This window comes from Rhinatrema bivittatum, chromosome 16, assembly GCF_901001135.1.
Source record: "Rhinatrema bivittatum chromosome 16, aRhiBiv1.1, whole genome shotgun sequence".
Taxonomy (NCBI): domain Eukaryota; kingdom Metazoa; phylum Chordata; class Amphibia; order Gymnophiona; family Rhinatrematidae; genus Rhinatrema; species Rhinatrema bivittatum.
The window spans coordinates 55,540,421-55,558,103 of NC_042630.1; the positions used below are offsets into that span (position 1 = coordinate 55,540,421).

General features: G+C 47.5%; 1 protein-coding gene across 2 annotated transcripts in view; it reads left to right on the forward strand.

The window, feature by feature from the left end:
* The first annotated feature begins 6,800 nt into the window (after positions 1-6,800).
* LOC115078705 (vomeronasal type-2 receptor 26-like) overlaps positions 6,801-17,683 on the forward strand; it is a 163,133-nt gene continuing 152,250 nt past the window's right edge. For both annotated transcript variants that reach the window (XM_029581681.1, XM_029581682.1), the window contains exon 1: positions 6,801-7,181. In XM_029581681.1, the coding sequence (XP_029437541.1) occupies positions 6,958-7,181 (224 nt within the window). In that variant the 5' untranslated portion in view covers positions 6,801-6,957. The remainder of the gene's footprint in view (positions 7,182-17,683) is intronic.

Below are 17,683 nucleotides of genomic sequence, written 5' to 3' on the forward strand. Positions count from 1 at the left end.
GGCTCTCTGCTACAGCACCCGGACATTGCTCGTTTCCTCAAGGGTGTCAAGCATTTACGGCCTCCGTTACGGGACCCTTGTCCATCCTGGAGTCTCAACCTTGTGCTTCGCTCCCTGTCGGGCCCACCGTTCGAGCCACTGCGCGGTGCGACGATCAAAGATCTCACCCTCAAGACGGTATTCCTGGTGGCCATCTGTTCCGCTCGCCGCATTTCGGAGTTGCAGGCTCTGTCGTGTAGAGAGCCTTATCTGCGTTTCTCCGACTCTGAAGTGTCGCTTCGCACCGTTCCATCGTTCTTTCCGAAGGTGGTGTCTGCATTCCATGTGAACCAGACGGTGGAATTGCCGTCCTTTTCTTCCTCCGAGCCGAAGGCTCTTCGACTCTTGGATGTCAAGCGCACTCTGCGTCTCTATCTGGAGGCTAACAATGAGTTCCGGATTTTTGACCATCTCTTCGTGCTTTGGTCCGGTCCCAAGAAGGGTTCTCAGGCCTCGAAGACGACCATTGCAAGATGGCTGAAGGCGAGCATTGCCGCTTCCTACATTGGGGCGGGGCGGACTCCCCCACCCGGCATTGTAGCTCATTCTACACGTTCTCAGGCGGCTTCCTGGGCGGAGGCTCGCTCGGTCTCTACTCAGGAAATCTGTAGAGCAGCTACCTGGAAATCATTGCACACGTTCTCGAGGCACTATCGTCTGCACCTCGCCTCTTCAGTCTCGGGACATTTTGGCGAGCAGGTTCTCGGAGCAGGTCTCGCAGGACCCCACCCGATTTAGGGAAGCTTGGGTACATCCCACGGTCTGGACTGATCCAGGTACGTACAGGGAAAAGAAAATTATTCCTTACCTGCTAATTTTCGTTCCTGTAGTACCATGGATCAGTCCAGACGCCCACCGCGTTTGAGTACTTTTTCCTGCTCGACTCTACTCTACGTCCATTATCACAATGTTCTGTGTTTCACAGTTTTTCCTTTTCAATGTTTTCACAGCTCCCTACAAGTTGGTAGGATGTCTACCGTTAATTGTTGAGTTTTACAATCGTTACTCATTGACTGTTCATACAAACTTGATCCAGAGGGGGTTTCTACTCGGGCTTTGATATACTCGATACTGAACTCCTGCAGAGGGGGTAGTGGTATATATGGTGACGCCCCCTCGAAGCTTGTGCTGACTCCATCTGCTGGACTGGGGACATAACCCACGGTCTGGACTGATCCATGGTACTACAGGAACGAAAATTAGCAGGTAAGGAATAATTTTCTTATCCATTTCGATCTGGAATACCTTGATGACTTTAGATTGAAGTGATTTAAAGAATTATCTGCCCTCAGTCAATTTCATTTGAATTCACCTATGGGGAAACAATATCTATTATAATGAAACAGTAATGAAATGGTGCAATATATTGGGGGATATTGCAGATAGTTACAGATATTTACAAGTGTATGATATCTATAGGATCACTATGTTTACAGATGATTAATGTTTTTAATGAGTGTGAGTGTGTGAGATAGTATGGATGGAATGGTTAGATAGTAAGTGTCTAGATAGAATGTATTGGATATTTTGTGAGATAAATAAACGTATACAGTGTGAATAATTGAGCCAGCTCGGGAGCCGAAGGAAGCTTGGGAAGTGCGATGAAGTGTGCCATCTTGGAAAATCCATCGATGATCACCCAGATGACATGGTTGCCGTTCAACGAGGGAAGCCCTACTACAATGTTGGTTGCTATGTGGGTCCAGGCAAGGACTGTAGGAGTCCCCAGGGGCACCCAGTCAAGGGTTTCCGCTGGGCACAAGTCAGGCAGAAGTCGACGTAGGCACAGGCATCTCACTCCATCTGCGGCCACAAGTAATATCGCCATGGCAGCTACAAAGTACATGCCCTTCCAGGATGCCCGGCAGTGAGGGAATCATGGGACCATGCCAGAACCTTCCATCAAAGACGGAGGGGTACGACCGTCTTCCCTTGGGGCACCATCTGGGTGGCGGTCAAGAGGATCTTTACAAGGTCGAGAATGTATTGAGGTGAGGTAGGGATGTCGTCTGTCTCGTAGGCCCTGGACAGGGCAATGGCCCTGGCGCTCTTGAAGGCTGGTCTGTATCAAAGGATGAAATTAAAGCAGCTGAAGAACAGTGAACAGCGGGCCTGGCGCGTTTTCAACCTTTGAGCTCGGCTGAGGTATTCAAGGTTCTTATGGTCAGAAAGAACTATGATGGGATGCTGCACTCCCTTAAGCCACTGCCGCCATTCCACAAAGACCATATTGATGGGGAATAGATCCTTGTCCACGATGCCATAGTTCTTCTCTGCTGGTGTGAACTTGTGAGAGAAGTAGGAGGAGGGCAACTAGCTGCCTTTAATGGAGTTTTGACTGAGAATAGCCCTCACGGCAATATCGGAGGTGTCCACCTCCACCACGAATGGATGTGATGGGTCCGGGTGTCTGAAGCAGGTCTCTTGAAGGAAGGCCTGTTTTAACTCCTTAAAGTTAAAACAGTTAAAAGGGACCGTCGGCTCCCTTCTTAGTGAGAGTGGTGAGGGGTGCCACCAGGCATGAGTACTGGGGAATAAAGTGTCTATAGAAATTAGTAAAGCCAAGGAAGCACTGCAGGGTTCAGAGCCCCAAGGGCTGCGGCCACTCCCGGATACTGAAGACCTTCTCCAGGTCCATGTGAAAGCCCATTGTGGAGACAATGAGTCCCAGGGAACAAGTCAAATTCAAATAGGCACTTCTCAAACTTGGGGAAGAGTTTATGCTTGCATAGGCATTGCAGGACGTGTTGGACTCTAGGCTTTATGTTGGAAAGTCCTTGGAGTAAATGAGAACTTCATCCAGGTAAACAATGATGCTGGTGTGTAGCATATCATGAAAGACCTCGTTCATGATGTTTTGGAAAAGCGCTGGTGCATTGCATAGGCCGAAGGGCATCACCAGGTATTTGTAGTGGCCATCTCAAGTGTTGAAAGCGGTTTTCCACTTGTCCCCGGGTTTGATGTGCACAAGGTCCAATTTTGATGTGCACAAGGTCGGGTTTGATGTGCACAAGGCCCTGCAAAGGTCCAATTTAGTGAATATCTTCAGCCCTTGGAGGCAGTCCAGCAGCTCAGGAATGAGAGGAAGTGGGTATCTGTCCTTGTGGGTGATGGCATTTAGCCCCCGGTAGTTGATGCAAGGTCTCAGAGTCTCGTCATTTTTTGTCACGAAGAAGCCGGCACCAGTGGGTGAGGTGGAAGGATGAAAAACTCCTGTCAAGGTTTACCTGGATGTACTGGGTCATAGCCTGGGTCTCAGGAAGTGACAGCGAGTAGACTTGGCTCCGACGGTGCGTGGAGTCCGGAAGGAGGTTTATGGCGCAGTCAAATGGATGGTGTTTGGGGAGTGTCTCCGCCTTCTCCTTGGAGAAATGGTCTGCGAAGCCTGCATACTGTGCTGGCAGGGCCAGAGGCATCGTAGCAAGGAGAAACTGTTAGGCTTATGGACCCTTGGGCCGACGAGGGGATGTTACACCTTGCGGAGGATCCATAGGTTCTCTGGTCGGGTGGCGAGGCAGGACAGAGGAGGAGAGCAGCCGACCCTTGGCAGTGAAGACAGAAGCTACTGAGCAGACGAGCGGTCTTCACCACTGGTGGTCTGCGGTCCCCTCAGGAGGAGCCCGTAGGGACCCGACCACTGGGACTTAGGTGGACCTTTGAGAGGTCAGGGTATCGGTGCAAGGACCAACTGGAGCTTCACCCTGGAGACCCGCGGTCCCCTCAGGAGGAGCCCATAGGGACCCGGGCCACTGGGACTTAAGTGGGCCCTTGGAGACGGTGGTCTAGAAGAAGTCCGACGTTGAGTGCCAGAGGGTCATTGCTTGCCAGTCCGAAGTTGCACACCAGGGAATCACCGCTTGCCAATCCGAAGTCGATACCAGGAATCACCGTCAGCCAATCCAAAGTCAGGAGCCGGGAATCACCGTCAGCCAATCTGAAGTCAGGAACCAGGAACACCAAGATGAAACTGAAACAAGGAGTCAAGACACTGGAACTCACCGAAGCAAGCAGACTCAAACAACACTCGCAGGAGACGTTGCCAAGTCAAGGAACGGTCAGAGGAAGTCTCCTTTTATACTTCCTCTGACCCTGTGGATAGGATTCAGCTGAGAGTAATTAAATCTGGAGAGGAAGCGCGGCCTCGCGCCTAAGATGACGGTGGCCATCTTGGATCCTGGGCTGCGGAGGAAAGCAGTAGCTGCCGCGAGGGATGGCTCCAGACCCAGCAGCTAGCCTGGTAGCCCACGCGACGCGCGGGGGCATCAGACCTAGATGCAGGGCTGTCTGCCCCGACACTGCCGCCGGCGGCCCGGTCATGGGAGGAGGTAGGGAGCCGTGCCCGCGGACGGCCACGGGCGCGGAACACAACAGAAACCTGGATTGGGGCATATCACAGAGACAGGTCATGTGGCAATTGGGGCCCCAGGAGGCCAGCTGCAACATCTCTTATGCATAGAGAGTGTCTCTGAAGCCATGGGAGACCCTGAACCACTGGGTGCATCGCCTTCCTTAAGACAAAGAATGAAATCTCCTTTTCATGGAGGATCCCCTTGCGAAGCTTCACAGGGGTGGTGATGTGGGTAATCCAACCCAGTAACAGGTCCCTTCAGATAGAGGAGATCACTATCAGTGGTGTTCATCTCATGGAGTAAGCAAAGCTGTGCACTTCAAAGGTACTCATGTGTGCAGTACAGTGGAACTGTGAATGGTCCATGAGATCAGTTACAATTCATGGAGCGGTGCAGCAAGTGTATAGAACAATGGAGAGCCATGGCAAGAGATAGAGCTAGCAAGAAGGTGGATATCATAGAAGAAGAATGGTATGAAAAGCCTGAGGAGTGTTTCTGAAAGTTTGCACGCAATGCATGAGATCAGTTACAATTCATGGAGCGGTGCAGCGAGTGTGTAGAACAATGGAGAGCCATGGCAAGAGAAAGAGCTAGCAAGAAGGTGGATACCATAGAAGAAGAATGGTATGAAAAGCCTGAGGAGTGCTTCTGAAAGTTTGCACGCAATGTATGAGATCAGTTACAATTCATGGAGCGGTGCAGCAAGTGTGTAGAACAATGGAGAGCCATGGCAAGAGAAAGAGCTAGCAAGAAGGTGGATACCATAGAAGAAGAATGGTATGAAAAGCCTGAGGAGTGCTTCTGAAAGTTTGCACGCAATGTATGAGATCAGTTACAATTCATGGAGCGGTGCAGCAAGTGTGTAGAACAATGGAGAGCCATGGCAAGAGAAAGAGCTAGCAAGAAGGTGGATACCATAGAGGAAGAATGGTATGAAAAGCCTGAGGAGTGTTTCTGAAAGTTTGCATGCAATGTATGAGATCAGTTACAATTCATGGTGCGGTGCAGCGAGTGTGTAGAACAATGGAGAGCCATGGCAAGAGAAAGAGCTAGCAAGAAGGTGGATACCATAGAAGAAGAATGGTATGAAAAGCCTGAGGAGTGCTTCTGAATGTTTGCACGCAATGTATGGGAAGGGCAAGATTAAAAATGAGCAGGTATTGTAGGGAAAGGGGATTTGGCAAGAACTTTTAATGCAGCTGGAGCAGTGAAAGAAGCAGTCTAGGGTACCAAGACCGGTTTGCAATGGCAGCAGCAGCAGCAGTGGCACTGCTATCTCTTAGGAACTAGACTGGTAGGAGCAGAGCAATGCAGTGAGAAAGGCAGCCATTAACCCCCAAAGGCATTTGCCACTTCTTTCATGTGCCCAGAAAAGTGTATTGAGCAGGCACCGTAATGTGGCAAAAATGGCTCGCAGCAGTGCCAGCAGAAGTGATGTGGGTTAATAATTTTTAAAACTTGGAATGGTAGGAGCAGAGCAACGCAGAAAGTAGTTTAGACATAACACCTCCAGAACTGTGGTGTTATCAGTCACAGGTCCATGCAGGGGTTCTGGGCCAGGGCTTAAGCCCTGATCTCAGCCTGGGCTGCAGTGTTGGGCCTGGCCTTGACCTACACAGTGACCCCAGTGTTGGGCCTGGGCCTAGGCCAAAACTCCAGTTTTGCAGCCGGGTGTAGGCTGTAGCCCCTATGTTTTGCCTTTCCTATGCCTTGGTGAGACCTCAGCATCGTTCCTGGGTGTAACCATGATTCTTGCTTTGGGTCTCGGCCTTGGGCCTGGGTCCAGGACAGATGGCTCACTTTTTTTTTTCAAAATGAAAAAAGAAAACTTTGGAATTTTATTGAATTTCCTTTTGTTTCAGTTTCAAACTTTAATGAAACAAAATAGGAAACTTTGTTGTCATTTCCTATTTTGTTTAAAATGAAGGCACAGCCCAAATATTTAATAGCAAGTTTATTGGAGCAGTAAGATCATAGAACAGAGAATAAATAAAGCCAAATAATACAGAAGTTGATTGCAGATAACAATTACTATGATTTTTATTTCTTTCAGTGTCTCTTCTCTGTCTGAAACGCACATGCACACATCAAAACATGTAAAAGTTCTTGGAATAAATTATAATGTTCTTCAAACTTTAATCCTGTATAATATCTTCACAGATAGGCCCATAGATTCCACAAACATGTTTATCACCTTCTAATTTCTCTGAAGGTTTGCAGAAGGGATGATGTAACTAATTCTTTCTTAACCCAGTAGTTAAAATGTTACTGCTCTTCTGAGAATAATTGTTGTAGTCTTTAATAGAAAATATTCTAATGCTACAATGAGCTCTAGAGAAAAAACCCTGAAATACTTGCACTATAAAAGGAAGGGCAATAGGAGTGATTGTAAAGTAACATTTGTCAGGAACAGATTCTGCTTCTCTTGCTTCATAATTCACTGTAAAATATAAATTCTAAGGGATATTCTCCCTGAGTTGAGCACTTTGCACAGGGTATAGTAGATGTGATAGTCCAGCAGTCAGGAAGGATCTGGGCAGTGAGTAATACAAGTGATTAACAGGGCCTGATGTTTCTGGAAGTCATGCTGCTTTTATTAACATCTCTGGAGCCTACAACAGAAAAGTCACAACCCAGATCTGGCTGCAAACTGAACACTGGTAAAAACTGGGGCATTTTAAACTACTCACAGAATGGAGACCTGATACTGGGTGGGATTTTGCAGTTATCTTTATCAAACGTTGATGATCATGGCCCACTCGGAGAACATAATTTTGAAGATACTTGTAATGTGTAAGTATTACAGATTCTTCTAGTTTGATGTGTCATGCATGATCTCTCTTTGCAGGAAAATATAGTATCTTTACCTACATATTATGCAAATGTGTCTCATGCATAGTCCTTAAAGTTCATATAGCCAGATAAAAGTGTGGCTGAATATATCCAGATAAAGTTATCCAGGTAATCTGAGGCTGCTCTTTGACTGACCAGAATTACCCAGGTAACTTTTGCCAACCAGTGGTGAATATCGTATCTGCACAACTAAACTTAAACTGCCCTGGGAACTCTCCTAGTGCTGTCCCTTTTCATCCAGCTAAACTGCAGTAATTTCTCCTGACAAAATGCAGCCGTCAGTGGTTGTGCTGCAGCTACAAGATTTCTCCAGGTAACCTCCAAAGTAGCAGGACAAACCTTTAGATTATTAACCTCATTGTGGATAACCAGAAAACCTGTTTCTCTGGGAATTCCAGAATAGAAGTTTGGGAAGCGCTGTTGTATGGGGAAAATGAAAACCTCATATAAAATTGTATATTGTATTTATTTTATATTACTACTATTACTTACCTCTATATGACTACTCAACACATGCACTGCTGCACAAAAATAAATGAGACAGTCCCTGCTCTGAAGAGCTTACACTCTAATCAAGACAATCCTACAGAGCAAAAGAGACTTTGAGGATTTCATGTATTAAGAATAATGGTTACAATCATTAAGACTGCTATAAGGTTAATCAGAGGTTAAGATTTAACAGTGTTTTTCACACTGAATATGAATGAGGACAGAGAGGTAGCAAGACTCAAACTCAGGAAGTATTTGGTGAAGAAAGGTGGAAAGCACAGAGCTGAGAGGTGGCAGTGGAGGAGGAGGAGGACCCAGATAAGAGAGAGACTTGCCCCATGAGCAGAGTTCATGAGGAGGGGTGCAGGGAGAGGTAAGAGAGGAGAGGGAGTGAGGAGCAGCAGAGTGAAGGCTCTTGTAGGTGAGTAAAGGGAACTTGAACTGTATGCGGAAATGTGCAGGGAGCCAATGAGTGGCTGGCAAAGGCAACATTGGTTTTACCAGAAATGTATTCTGACTGTCTCCTGCCTGAATGACTGGAAATAAAGGCAAATACTTCTTTTCATGTGAAATATATTTGTGACTTGAATCTAAATAGTTTTGTAGCATAAGAAATCCTATTATACAGTACAATGCAGACCTATAGGATTGAGGGCCTGTGATTAACTGGGGCTAGGGAGCCTCTGTGCCCACTCTCCACCATCCTAGGGATCCCCTTGTTATGCCTGGAACAACCCTCAGGATTGGCAGGACCCACTGCAGTCAGAACAACTCCCTCTCTCTCTGCCCCAGGCTATCAGGCAGGAGGGGGCTGCAAATAGAAATGTAAGCACTGACTACTGGGCTCCAATAGGTATCTGAGCAATTCCCCCCTCTCCCATTCCCTCCAGTCCTCAGCAGTCACTTTACTTCCTTTATCTGTGCTCTCTCTCCCCTTCAGGCTCAGTCCTACCTGCTGTCTGGATCAGAGCAGCAGGATCTGGATGTGGGGAAACCTCTGTAAAGGGTTTTTCTCCCAGGGAGTGAACTCATCTAACCTCCTGTCTATGGGTCTGAACCCTCACTCAATTCAGCTCTCCACACCCATCATAAACTCTGACCCTGATCTGCTCTGTTACTGCCTTTCCTTGTGCCAAACTCCTGACTTCATACCAGGAGTTCACTCCTGCAAGGAGCTGGTTCTGATTGGTCCACAGTGCACTACTGTTTAGTTTGGAGGCAGAAAGGAAAGTGGACTTTCAGCACAGACTTTATGACCTTTATTTAGGGAAATCTAGTCTCACTGATCTGTCACCCTGCTGACAGACTGACCTTGTCTAGCTGGAACACTGCTTCTATGATTTATTAAGGAAACTTTCTGTAAGCTGTCACCTCATTCAAACTGCTGCCAATCTCTTCTCTCAGGACAGCAATCTTTGCTGGAGTCCCTTACAAGCCAGTCCCCCAGCACCTTGCAAAATCACCTCACAACAGGCACCGGTTCCCCTGTCTTTGCAGTCAGTGCACAAGGCACCATTGCAGTATAAGCTCATTGGGGAGGGGACTTCATTTTTTTTTGAAAGCTCCTCATAATTTTGTAGAACAAACTTCCTGAAGTAAATTGTCCTTTCTATGAAAGTGTCCAGGTGCTTTTCTAATCTCTTTAGACCTGATGTGTATTTCTATATCGGTTTCTATGAAAGTGTCCAGGTGCTTTTGTAATCTAAGACCTGATGTGTATTTCTATATCTGTTTCTATGAAAGTGTCCAGGTGCTTTTGTAATCTCTTTAGACCTGATGTATATTTCTATATATGTTTCTATGAAAGTGTCCAGGTGCTTTTGTAATCTCTTTAGACCTGATGTATATTTCTATATCTGTTTCTATGAAAGTGTCCAGGTGCTTTTGTAACCTCTTAAGACCTGATGTGTATTTCTATATCTGTTTCTATGAAAGTGTCCAGGTGCTTTTGTAATCTCTTTAGACCTGATGTATATTTCTATATATGTTTCTAGGAAAGTGTCCAGGTGCTTTTGTAACCTCTTAAGACCTGATGTGTATTTCTATATCTGTTTCTATGAAAGTGTCCAGGTGCTTTTGTAATCTCTTTAGACCTGATGTATATTTCTATATATGTTTCTATGAAAGTGTCCAGGGGCTTTTGTAACCTCTTAAGACCTGATGTATATTTCTATATCTGTTTCTATGAAAGTGTCCAGGTGCTTTTGTAATCTCTTTAGACCTGATGTATATTTCTATATATGTTTCTATGAAAGTGTCCAGGGGCTTTTGTAACCTCTTAAGACCTGATGTATATTTCTATATCTGTTTCTATGAAAGTGTCCAGGTGCTTTTCTAATCTCTTTAGACCTGATGTGTATTTCTATATCTGTTTCTATGAAAGTGTCCCGGTGCTTTTCTAATCTCTTTAGACCTGATGTGTATTTCTATATCTGTTTCTATGAAAGTGTCCAGGTGCTTTTGTAATCTCTTTAGATCTGATGTATATTTCTATATCGATTTCGCGGCAGTAGATCGCTCCCGGACCCCCAGGGACTTTTGGCCAGCTTGGGGGGGCCTCCTGACCCCCACAAGACTTGACAAAAGTCCAGCGGGGGTCGGGAACGACCTCCTGCAGTCGATCTCCTCCCGGCGCCATTTTCCGTACGGAAAATGGCGCCGGGCATACGCGTATGGCCAGCGCCATTTTCCGTACGGAAAAACGATTCACGGCAGGAGATCGCTCCCGGACCCCCGCTGGACCCCCAGGGACTTTTGGCCAGCTTGGGGGGGCCTCCTGACCCCCACAAGACTTGCCAAAAGTCCAGCGGGGGTCCGGGAACGACCTCCTACGCTCGAGTCGTTTTGCCATACAAAATGGCGCCGGCCATACGCCATATGCCAGATGGCGCCAGTGGGTCATCTGTTTCTTGTGGATTTCAGCAAGACAACTATGAATGTGGATGAAGCGAAAAGAGGCTTAAAGATAAGTGCAGAATTTAGCACAACACATTTTAAGAAAAGACATTTAATTTTTAAGTGCAAGAAAAAATTCTTTAAAAAACGCAAGTTTAAATCAGGACTGAAATGACCAAATGATTAAACATAAGGCAGAGTTTATACACGCAAAAGCAATTACGATGATGCCTATTATGAAGGTCATGAAAATATGAGTTCCTTCTGATTACCAACTACTGCGTCTGAATATTGTGGTGATTGCAAATTTGTATTGGCTATTGGTTTAGTTTTATGTGAGTTGTGTGACATAAAGCCTGTGGTACTGCTTTCTGCCTGCTCACTGAGGAAGGGAAATAGATTGGAGTACAGGAGCAGCCTTCTTAGCCTTGCTAGCCTTCTTAGTTTATTCTCCTTGTTACAGATATTTTTTGGTATGTGTAAAAGGAGTATATCAGTAGTATACAAACATACACCGTGTATGAATGTGCATTTGAGAGAAACATTTTTGCAAACAATGTGAGGGTAGGAATCTTTGTTTTCAGTTTTTATTTTATTTTACCTTGGAATTTATTAGTGTTTATCACAATAAAGAAAAAACGGGAGAAATGAGTGAATTAAATAAGCTATCATTTTTTCCAGTAAATATCATTTTTGTTTTATAATTTTTGGGGAGAAATAAAAACTGAAAATGAGGGCCCCATTGTGAGAGAGAGCCCTAGAAAGATGGAAACTGAGTTTGTGTCACAAGAAGGTTGCTAAATCTGCTTGGCAATTTGGCAGTGCAGGCTGTGCACTGAAGTGAACTCAGTCGGTCATCGTGATTAAGTATGTGACAGACAGATACTGGTGAGTGGTATTGTATCAATAGAGAATATTGTGACAGGAAAGCCCTGGTAGCCACATCCGATTCCATCATGCTGTCATGGTCAGGCTGGCTAGAGTCAGGGAGCATCCCCACAAAAGCAGTGCAGGACAACAGGGCTGAATTAAGGCTGGTCTACTGTTACCATCCCGGTCGCGAGTGCTGCGACCAGGCCCTTACCTCCATGTTCCTGGACCCGTTCCCGCTTCTGTTGGAAAAGTTCACGGCGGCGTTGCTCCCCGTGGGAGCAACGCCGCCGGGGAACCTCCGATGGACGCCCTGTTCCTAGGCGTGCGCGCAAGTTGGACGCCATTCTAGGCCCGTTCCCGCCATTGGTGACTCCGCCCAATTCTTGACGTCAGAAGCCGCGGCCTTGATAAGCCGGCCGCGGACACTCAGTCTTTGCCTTGCAACAGGGTTACCTTGCGGTTCCTAGTTGCTCCGTGCCCCGGAGTGGGTTGTCTTCCTGAACTCGCTCCTTTCCTACCTGCTACAGTACCTGCCTGGTTCCTGCCTGCTTGCTACAGTTCCTGCCTGGTTCCAGTACCCGAGTCTTGCTACAGTTCCCGCCTGGTTCCAGTTCCCGAGTCCAGCTACAGTTCTGTCCGGTTCCAGTTCACCAGCCTGCTTGCTCCTGTCTCGGTTCCACAACTCGCCTAAGTCCCAGCGGCTGGGCTCCTATAGGCTCCTCCCGGGGGGGCTCCGGCTTCCAGGGGTGAAACCTCACCTAAGTCCCAGCGGCTGGGCTCCTACAGGCTTCTCCCGGGGGAGCACCAGCTTCCAGGGTGAAGACCTTCGTCCACATCCTGCCTAACATCTGTCTCCCGGCCTGTGTTTACCTGGAGACAGCTGAACACCATTCCTAGTCTTTTGCAGGTCGGCCCAAGGGTCCACTAAACTGAGACTCCACAACAGATTGCAATGCCATGGACTTGGTGGATGTGACTGGTCCCCTGGATCTGCCTGGGATGACCCAGCGAATGCTACAGCACCTTAACTGCATTGATACACTGGCAGCTACAGTGGAACAACTATACACTCGTCTGGATTCCCTGCCTGCCGTTAGCCTGGCGCCTGAGGGACAAGGCTTGTCCGTGACTCAGCAACCGGCACCCTCTCGCTACACTGGAGATACAAGGATCTGCCGCGGCTTCCTGAACCAATGTTTCATACGGTTCTCCCTGCTGCCCCGGCAGTTCCCCACGGATGCGGAGAAAGTAGCCTATATCCTGTCCCTGCTTAATGGGAAGGCCTTGGTATGGGCCTCCCCCCTTTGGGAACATAATGATTCCTCGCTAGTGGATATACAACAGTTCATCTCGAACTTCCGACTCTCTTTTGATGAGCCAGCTCGAGTAGCTACAGCTACGTCTGAACTGCTACAGCTCCGTCAGGGGGCTCGCTCCTTGGCAGATTATGCTATGGAGTTCCAGAACTTAGCCCAGGAAGTAGGTTGGCAGGATGGTATTTATTTATTTTATTTATTTTGCATTTTTATATACCGACATTCTTGTATCAGATACAAATCATACCGGTTTACATTAAAAACAGAGTATGCAGGTAGCCTTAAGGCCATCTTCTTGGAGGGTCTATCCAGACGTATTAAAGATGAAATTGCTGCCCGAGATCTGCCGGAGGACCTCAACGCCTTGATAGAGATGGCTGCTCGCATTGATCGCCGCCTACAACAAAGGGCCAAGGAGCAGCAGACGTCCCAACGCAGCCCCGCTTCTGCTTCTGTGAGACCCGAGTCTTCTCCTAAGACTTCTCACACAGACGTCCCCACCTGAGAAGCTATGCAGCTGGGACGTGCCCTGTTCTCTGCTGAAGAGAGAAAACATCGTCGTTCGTTGAGACTGTGCTTGTATTGTGCCCAAAAAGGCCATTTCTTGGCATGCTGCCAGGAGCATGCAGAAAACGCAAGAGCCTAGGAGGTCGGGAGGAGCTCCTCGTAGGCTGTGCTACAGCTCCTCAATGTACCGTGCCTATTACCCTGGAATACCCTGGAGGGTCTATTGAGACAATCACATACCTGGATTCGGTAGCAGGGGGTAATTTCATCCTGCAGGACTTAGTCTCCCAGTTGTGGATTCCACGTATAGACGGGAGGTCCCGTTACGAATTACCTCCATCCAGGGGACGCACCTTACAGGCCCCATTGTGATGTCCATGGCACCCATTACTGTCTGCACCGGGGTGATCCATTCGGAGGAGATAGCCTTCTTAGTGTTGGAGAAGGCCGTCCACCCCGTGGTGCTAGGGTTGCCGTGGCTACAGAAGCACTCGCCCACGTTTCAGTGGGATACACTACAGATTGTTAAGAGGAGCCCCTTCTGTCTTGCCAATTGTATGAAGATGCCTAAGGCTCCCGGACTTCTGTTGATGCACTCTGCCCTTAGTCCTTATGAGGACTTCACGGACATTTTCTCCAAGACCAAGGCGGAGATTCTTCCACAGCACCGCCCGTATGACTGGGCCATAGACCTGCTACCCGAGTTATGCCCCTCGAGGAAGGGTATATCCCCTGTCATTACCTGAAATCCGGGCCATGTCCGAATATATTTCAGAAAAACTGGCCAAGGGGTTTATTCGCCCATCCAAGTCGCCTGCAGGGGCAGGCTTCTTCTTTGTCAGCAAGAAAGACTGCTCGCTGAGACCGTGTATTGACTATTGAGGGCTTAATTCTATTACTAAGCGGGACCGCTACCCCCTTCCGCTAATACCGGAGCTCCTCGATAGGCTCCAGGGAGCAAAGATTTTTACAAAGTTGGATTTGCGAGGTGCTTACAACTTAGTCAGAATTCGTCCTGGAGACGAGTGGAAAACCACTTTTAATACCAGAGACGGGCATTATGAATATCTTGTGATGCCTTTCGTCTTATGTAATGCCCTGGCGGTGTTCCAGCACCTGATGAATGAGGTGCTACGGGAAATTCTGAACACCTACGTAATTGTCTACCTTGACGATATTCTAATCTACTCCCAGGACCTGCCTTCACACCATCAGCATGCCCGTCAAGTACTCCAAATATTTAGATAGCATAGTATGTATGCAAAACTTGAGAAATGTAGTTTCGAGAAGACATCCCTGCCGTTCCTGGGCTACATCATCTCTGCAGCCGGCTTTCAAATGGATCCCAAGAAAGTGGCTGCAATTAAGAACTGGCCTCGGCCGAGGGGTCTTAAAGTGTTGCAACGCTTCCTCAGCTTTTCCAATTTCTACAGACATTTTATTCCCAATTACTCCCGCATTCTGGCTCCTTTGACTGCCCTTACCCGGAAGGGAGCCAATGCGGTGGATTGGCCTGATTCCGCCTGCGAAGCTTTCGAGGATCTCAAAGAATCCTTTTTGCTGGACACCTGCCTTCGTCATCCCGACTCTAGCCGGCCATTTGTGGTGGAAGTCGATGCTTCCAATGTGGCCATAGGGGAAGCACATAGCCAGTACTCCGATTCTGGACAACAGTTACCATGTTCCTACTTCTCAAAATAAGTTCTCGCCGCGGAAAGCAACTACTGTATTGGCAATAAAGAGTTGCTAGCCGTAAAACTCGCTCTGGAGGAATGGAGACAGTGGTTGGAGGGGGCCAACCACCCAGTTACGGTTTACACTGACCACAAGAACTTGGCATTTTTGAGGCAAGCCCTGCGCCTGAACCCAAGGCAAGCCTGGTGGTCTCTGTTCTTCGATCAGTTTAACTTTACCTTACGTTACCGACCCGGCTCTAAGAATATCCGAGCTGACGCGCTTTTGCGCTCCTCTGAGGTCGAGGAGACTCCGGACACTACACAGGATATTCTTGACCCCACAAAGGTGAGCCTCGCGGCAACTCTGGTGTCCTTCCAAGGGAAGACTGTCGTCCCAAGTTGCTCCCATAGAGCAGTCCTTGCCTGGGCCCATGACTCCCTCACCGGGGGCCATACTGGCCGTAAAGGAACCTTAGACATGCTGAATCGATTCTACTGGTGGCCGATGGTGAGACAGGACGTCCAAGCTTTTGTGGGCTCTTTCCCTACCTGTGCCATACAGAAGCCTCTCACCGGGAAGCCCAGGGGTCTGTTACAACCATTGCTCATCCCGGTGGAGCCCTGGACACATATCTCCACCGACTTTGTGGTGTATCTCCCAGTGTCGGAAGGAAATTCGGTCATTTGGGTGATCGTAGACCGATTCTCTAAGATAGCGCACTTTGTCCCCCTGCCAAAGTTTCCTTCTGCACCTGACTTAGCCAACCTCTTCGCTCAACATATCTTCAGACTTCACGGCCTTCCGCAGGACATAATCTCAGATCGAGGTCCACAGTTTACCTCTCGATATTGGAAGGCACTCTGTAAATGCTTCAGTGTGCAACTCAGTCATTCATCTGCGTTCCACTCCCAGAGTAATGGGCAGATGGAACGGAGTAACTGAACATTAACGACTTTCTTCCGTTCATTCTTAAATGAATGACAATATAATTGGGCCAAGTTACTCCCGTGGGCGGAGTTCTCGTATAACAATCATACGCATGCTGCTACTGGAAGTTCACCTTTCCTTGTTGTATACGGGAAGCAACTTCGTCCACCCTTGCCTTAGCTTGAACCCAGTGCACTCCCGGCAGTGCAGCTTTCAGCCCGCCAGCTCCTTTCTTTATGGACATCTATCCAGGGGAAGTTGCATAAAGCCGCCAAGTCCGCCAAGAAATGGGTGGATAAACATCGTCAGCCAGCGCCCATCGTCCTCCCCGGAGATCGCGTCTGGCTTAGTACTAAGAATCTACAGCTATGGATCCCGTCTCGAAGACTAGCCCCGTGATTCTGTGGGCCATTCCGAGTCACCGAGCGAGTGGGAGCAGTCTCATACTGATTACGCCTACCTTCCTCCATGCACATTCATTTATTTATTTATTTAAAGTCTCTTCTATACCGATAACCGTTCGCACATCGTATCGGTTTACATCAAACAATTAACTTTTGGGCGGGGCCCTTACAATAACAGTCGATTAACTGAGTAGATATAAATACATGGAACTATAATAACATAACTACAAAGTACAGTATATATAATAAGATAACAATGTACAGTATATATAATAATCTAGCAACAATGTACAATATAATTACAGCATTCTTAATCATATTCGGCGGGTGGGTAACAGTTCAGCTACTCGGATTGTTACTCGCTTGTTGTTGGAGACTTTTATGCGTGGGAGGGGGGGAAAGGGGGTAAGCTTGTTGTAACAGCCAAGTTTTGAGTTTTTTTTTTAATTTAGGGGTAGAGGTCTCAATGCGTAATTCAGGCGGCAAGGAGTTCCATATAGTGGGGCCAGCTAGGGAAAATGCTCTGCTCATGGTAGAAGAGAGTTTGATTGATTTGATTGATTGATTACAGAGGGTTCCTTGTAGGGCTGGGCGTGTAGGTCTCTTAGAAGTACGGGGGAGGAGGGGAGGGTTGATCCAGTTGAGGTTAGCGTTTATCAGACTTTTATGGATGAGGGAGAGCACTTTGTAAAGTATTCGAGAGGGTATTGGGAGCCAGTGGAGCTCGATAAGTGTGGGAGTAATGTGGTCTCTTTTTTTTGAGTTTGTCAGTATACGTGCAGCGGCGTTTTGTAAAAGTTGTAATGGTTTGGTATGTGTTGAAGGGATGCCAAGGAGGAGTGCATTACAGTAGTCTATTTTAGACAGAATAATAGACTGAAGAACTGTGCGAAAGTCAGAAAAGTGAAGTAATGGTCTGAGTTTTTTTTATCGTTTGTAGCTTAAAGTAGCAGTCCTTTATGACAGAGTTAATAAATGGTTTGAAAGTGAGATGGTTATCAATGAGGACACCTAGGTTGCGAGTGTGTGCGGAAAAAGAGGTAGATGCGTGTGAGGGTGAAATAGCTGGGAGAGGATCCTTATTAGAGATGATTAGAAGTTCAGTTTTGTTAGGATTTAGAGCCAAGTGCATGTCTGTGAGGAGTTGGTTAATGGCTGAAAGGCAGGATTCCCAGTTTTGTAGGGCAGTTTGGAGGGAGTCAGAAAAGGGGAAGAGAATTTGCACATCGTCTGCATAGATGAAATGCTTGATGTGAAGGTTTGAGAGAAGGGTGGTAAGGGGAAGCATGTAGATATTAAAGAGAGTAGAGGAGAGGGAGGAGCCCTGGGGAACACCTTGTGGGAGACTGATAGG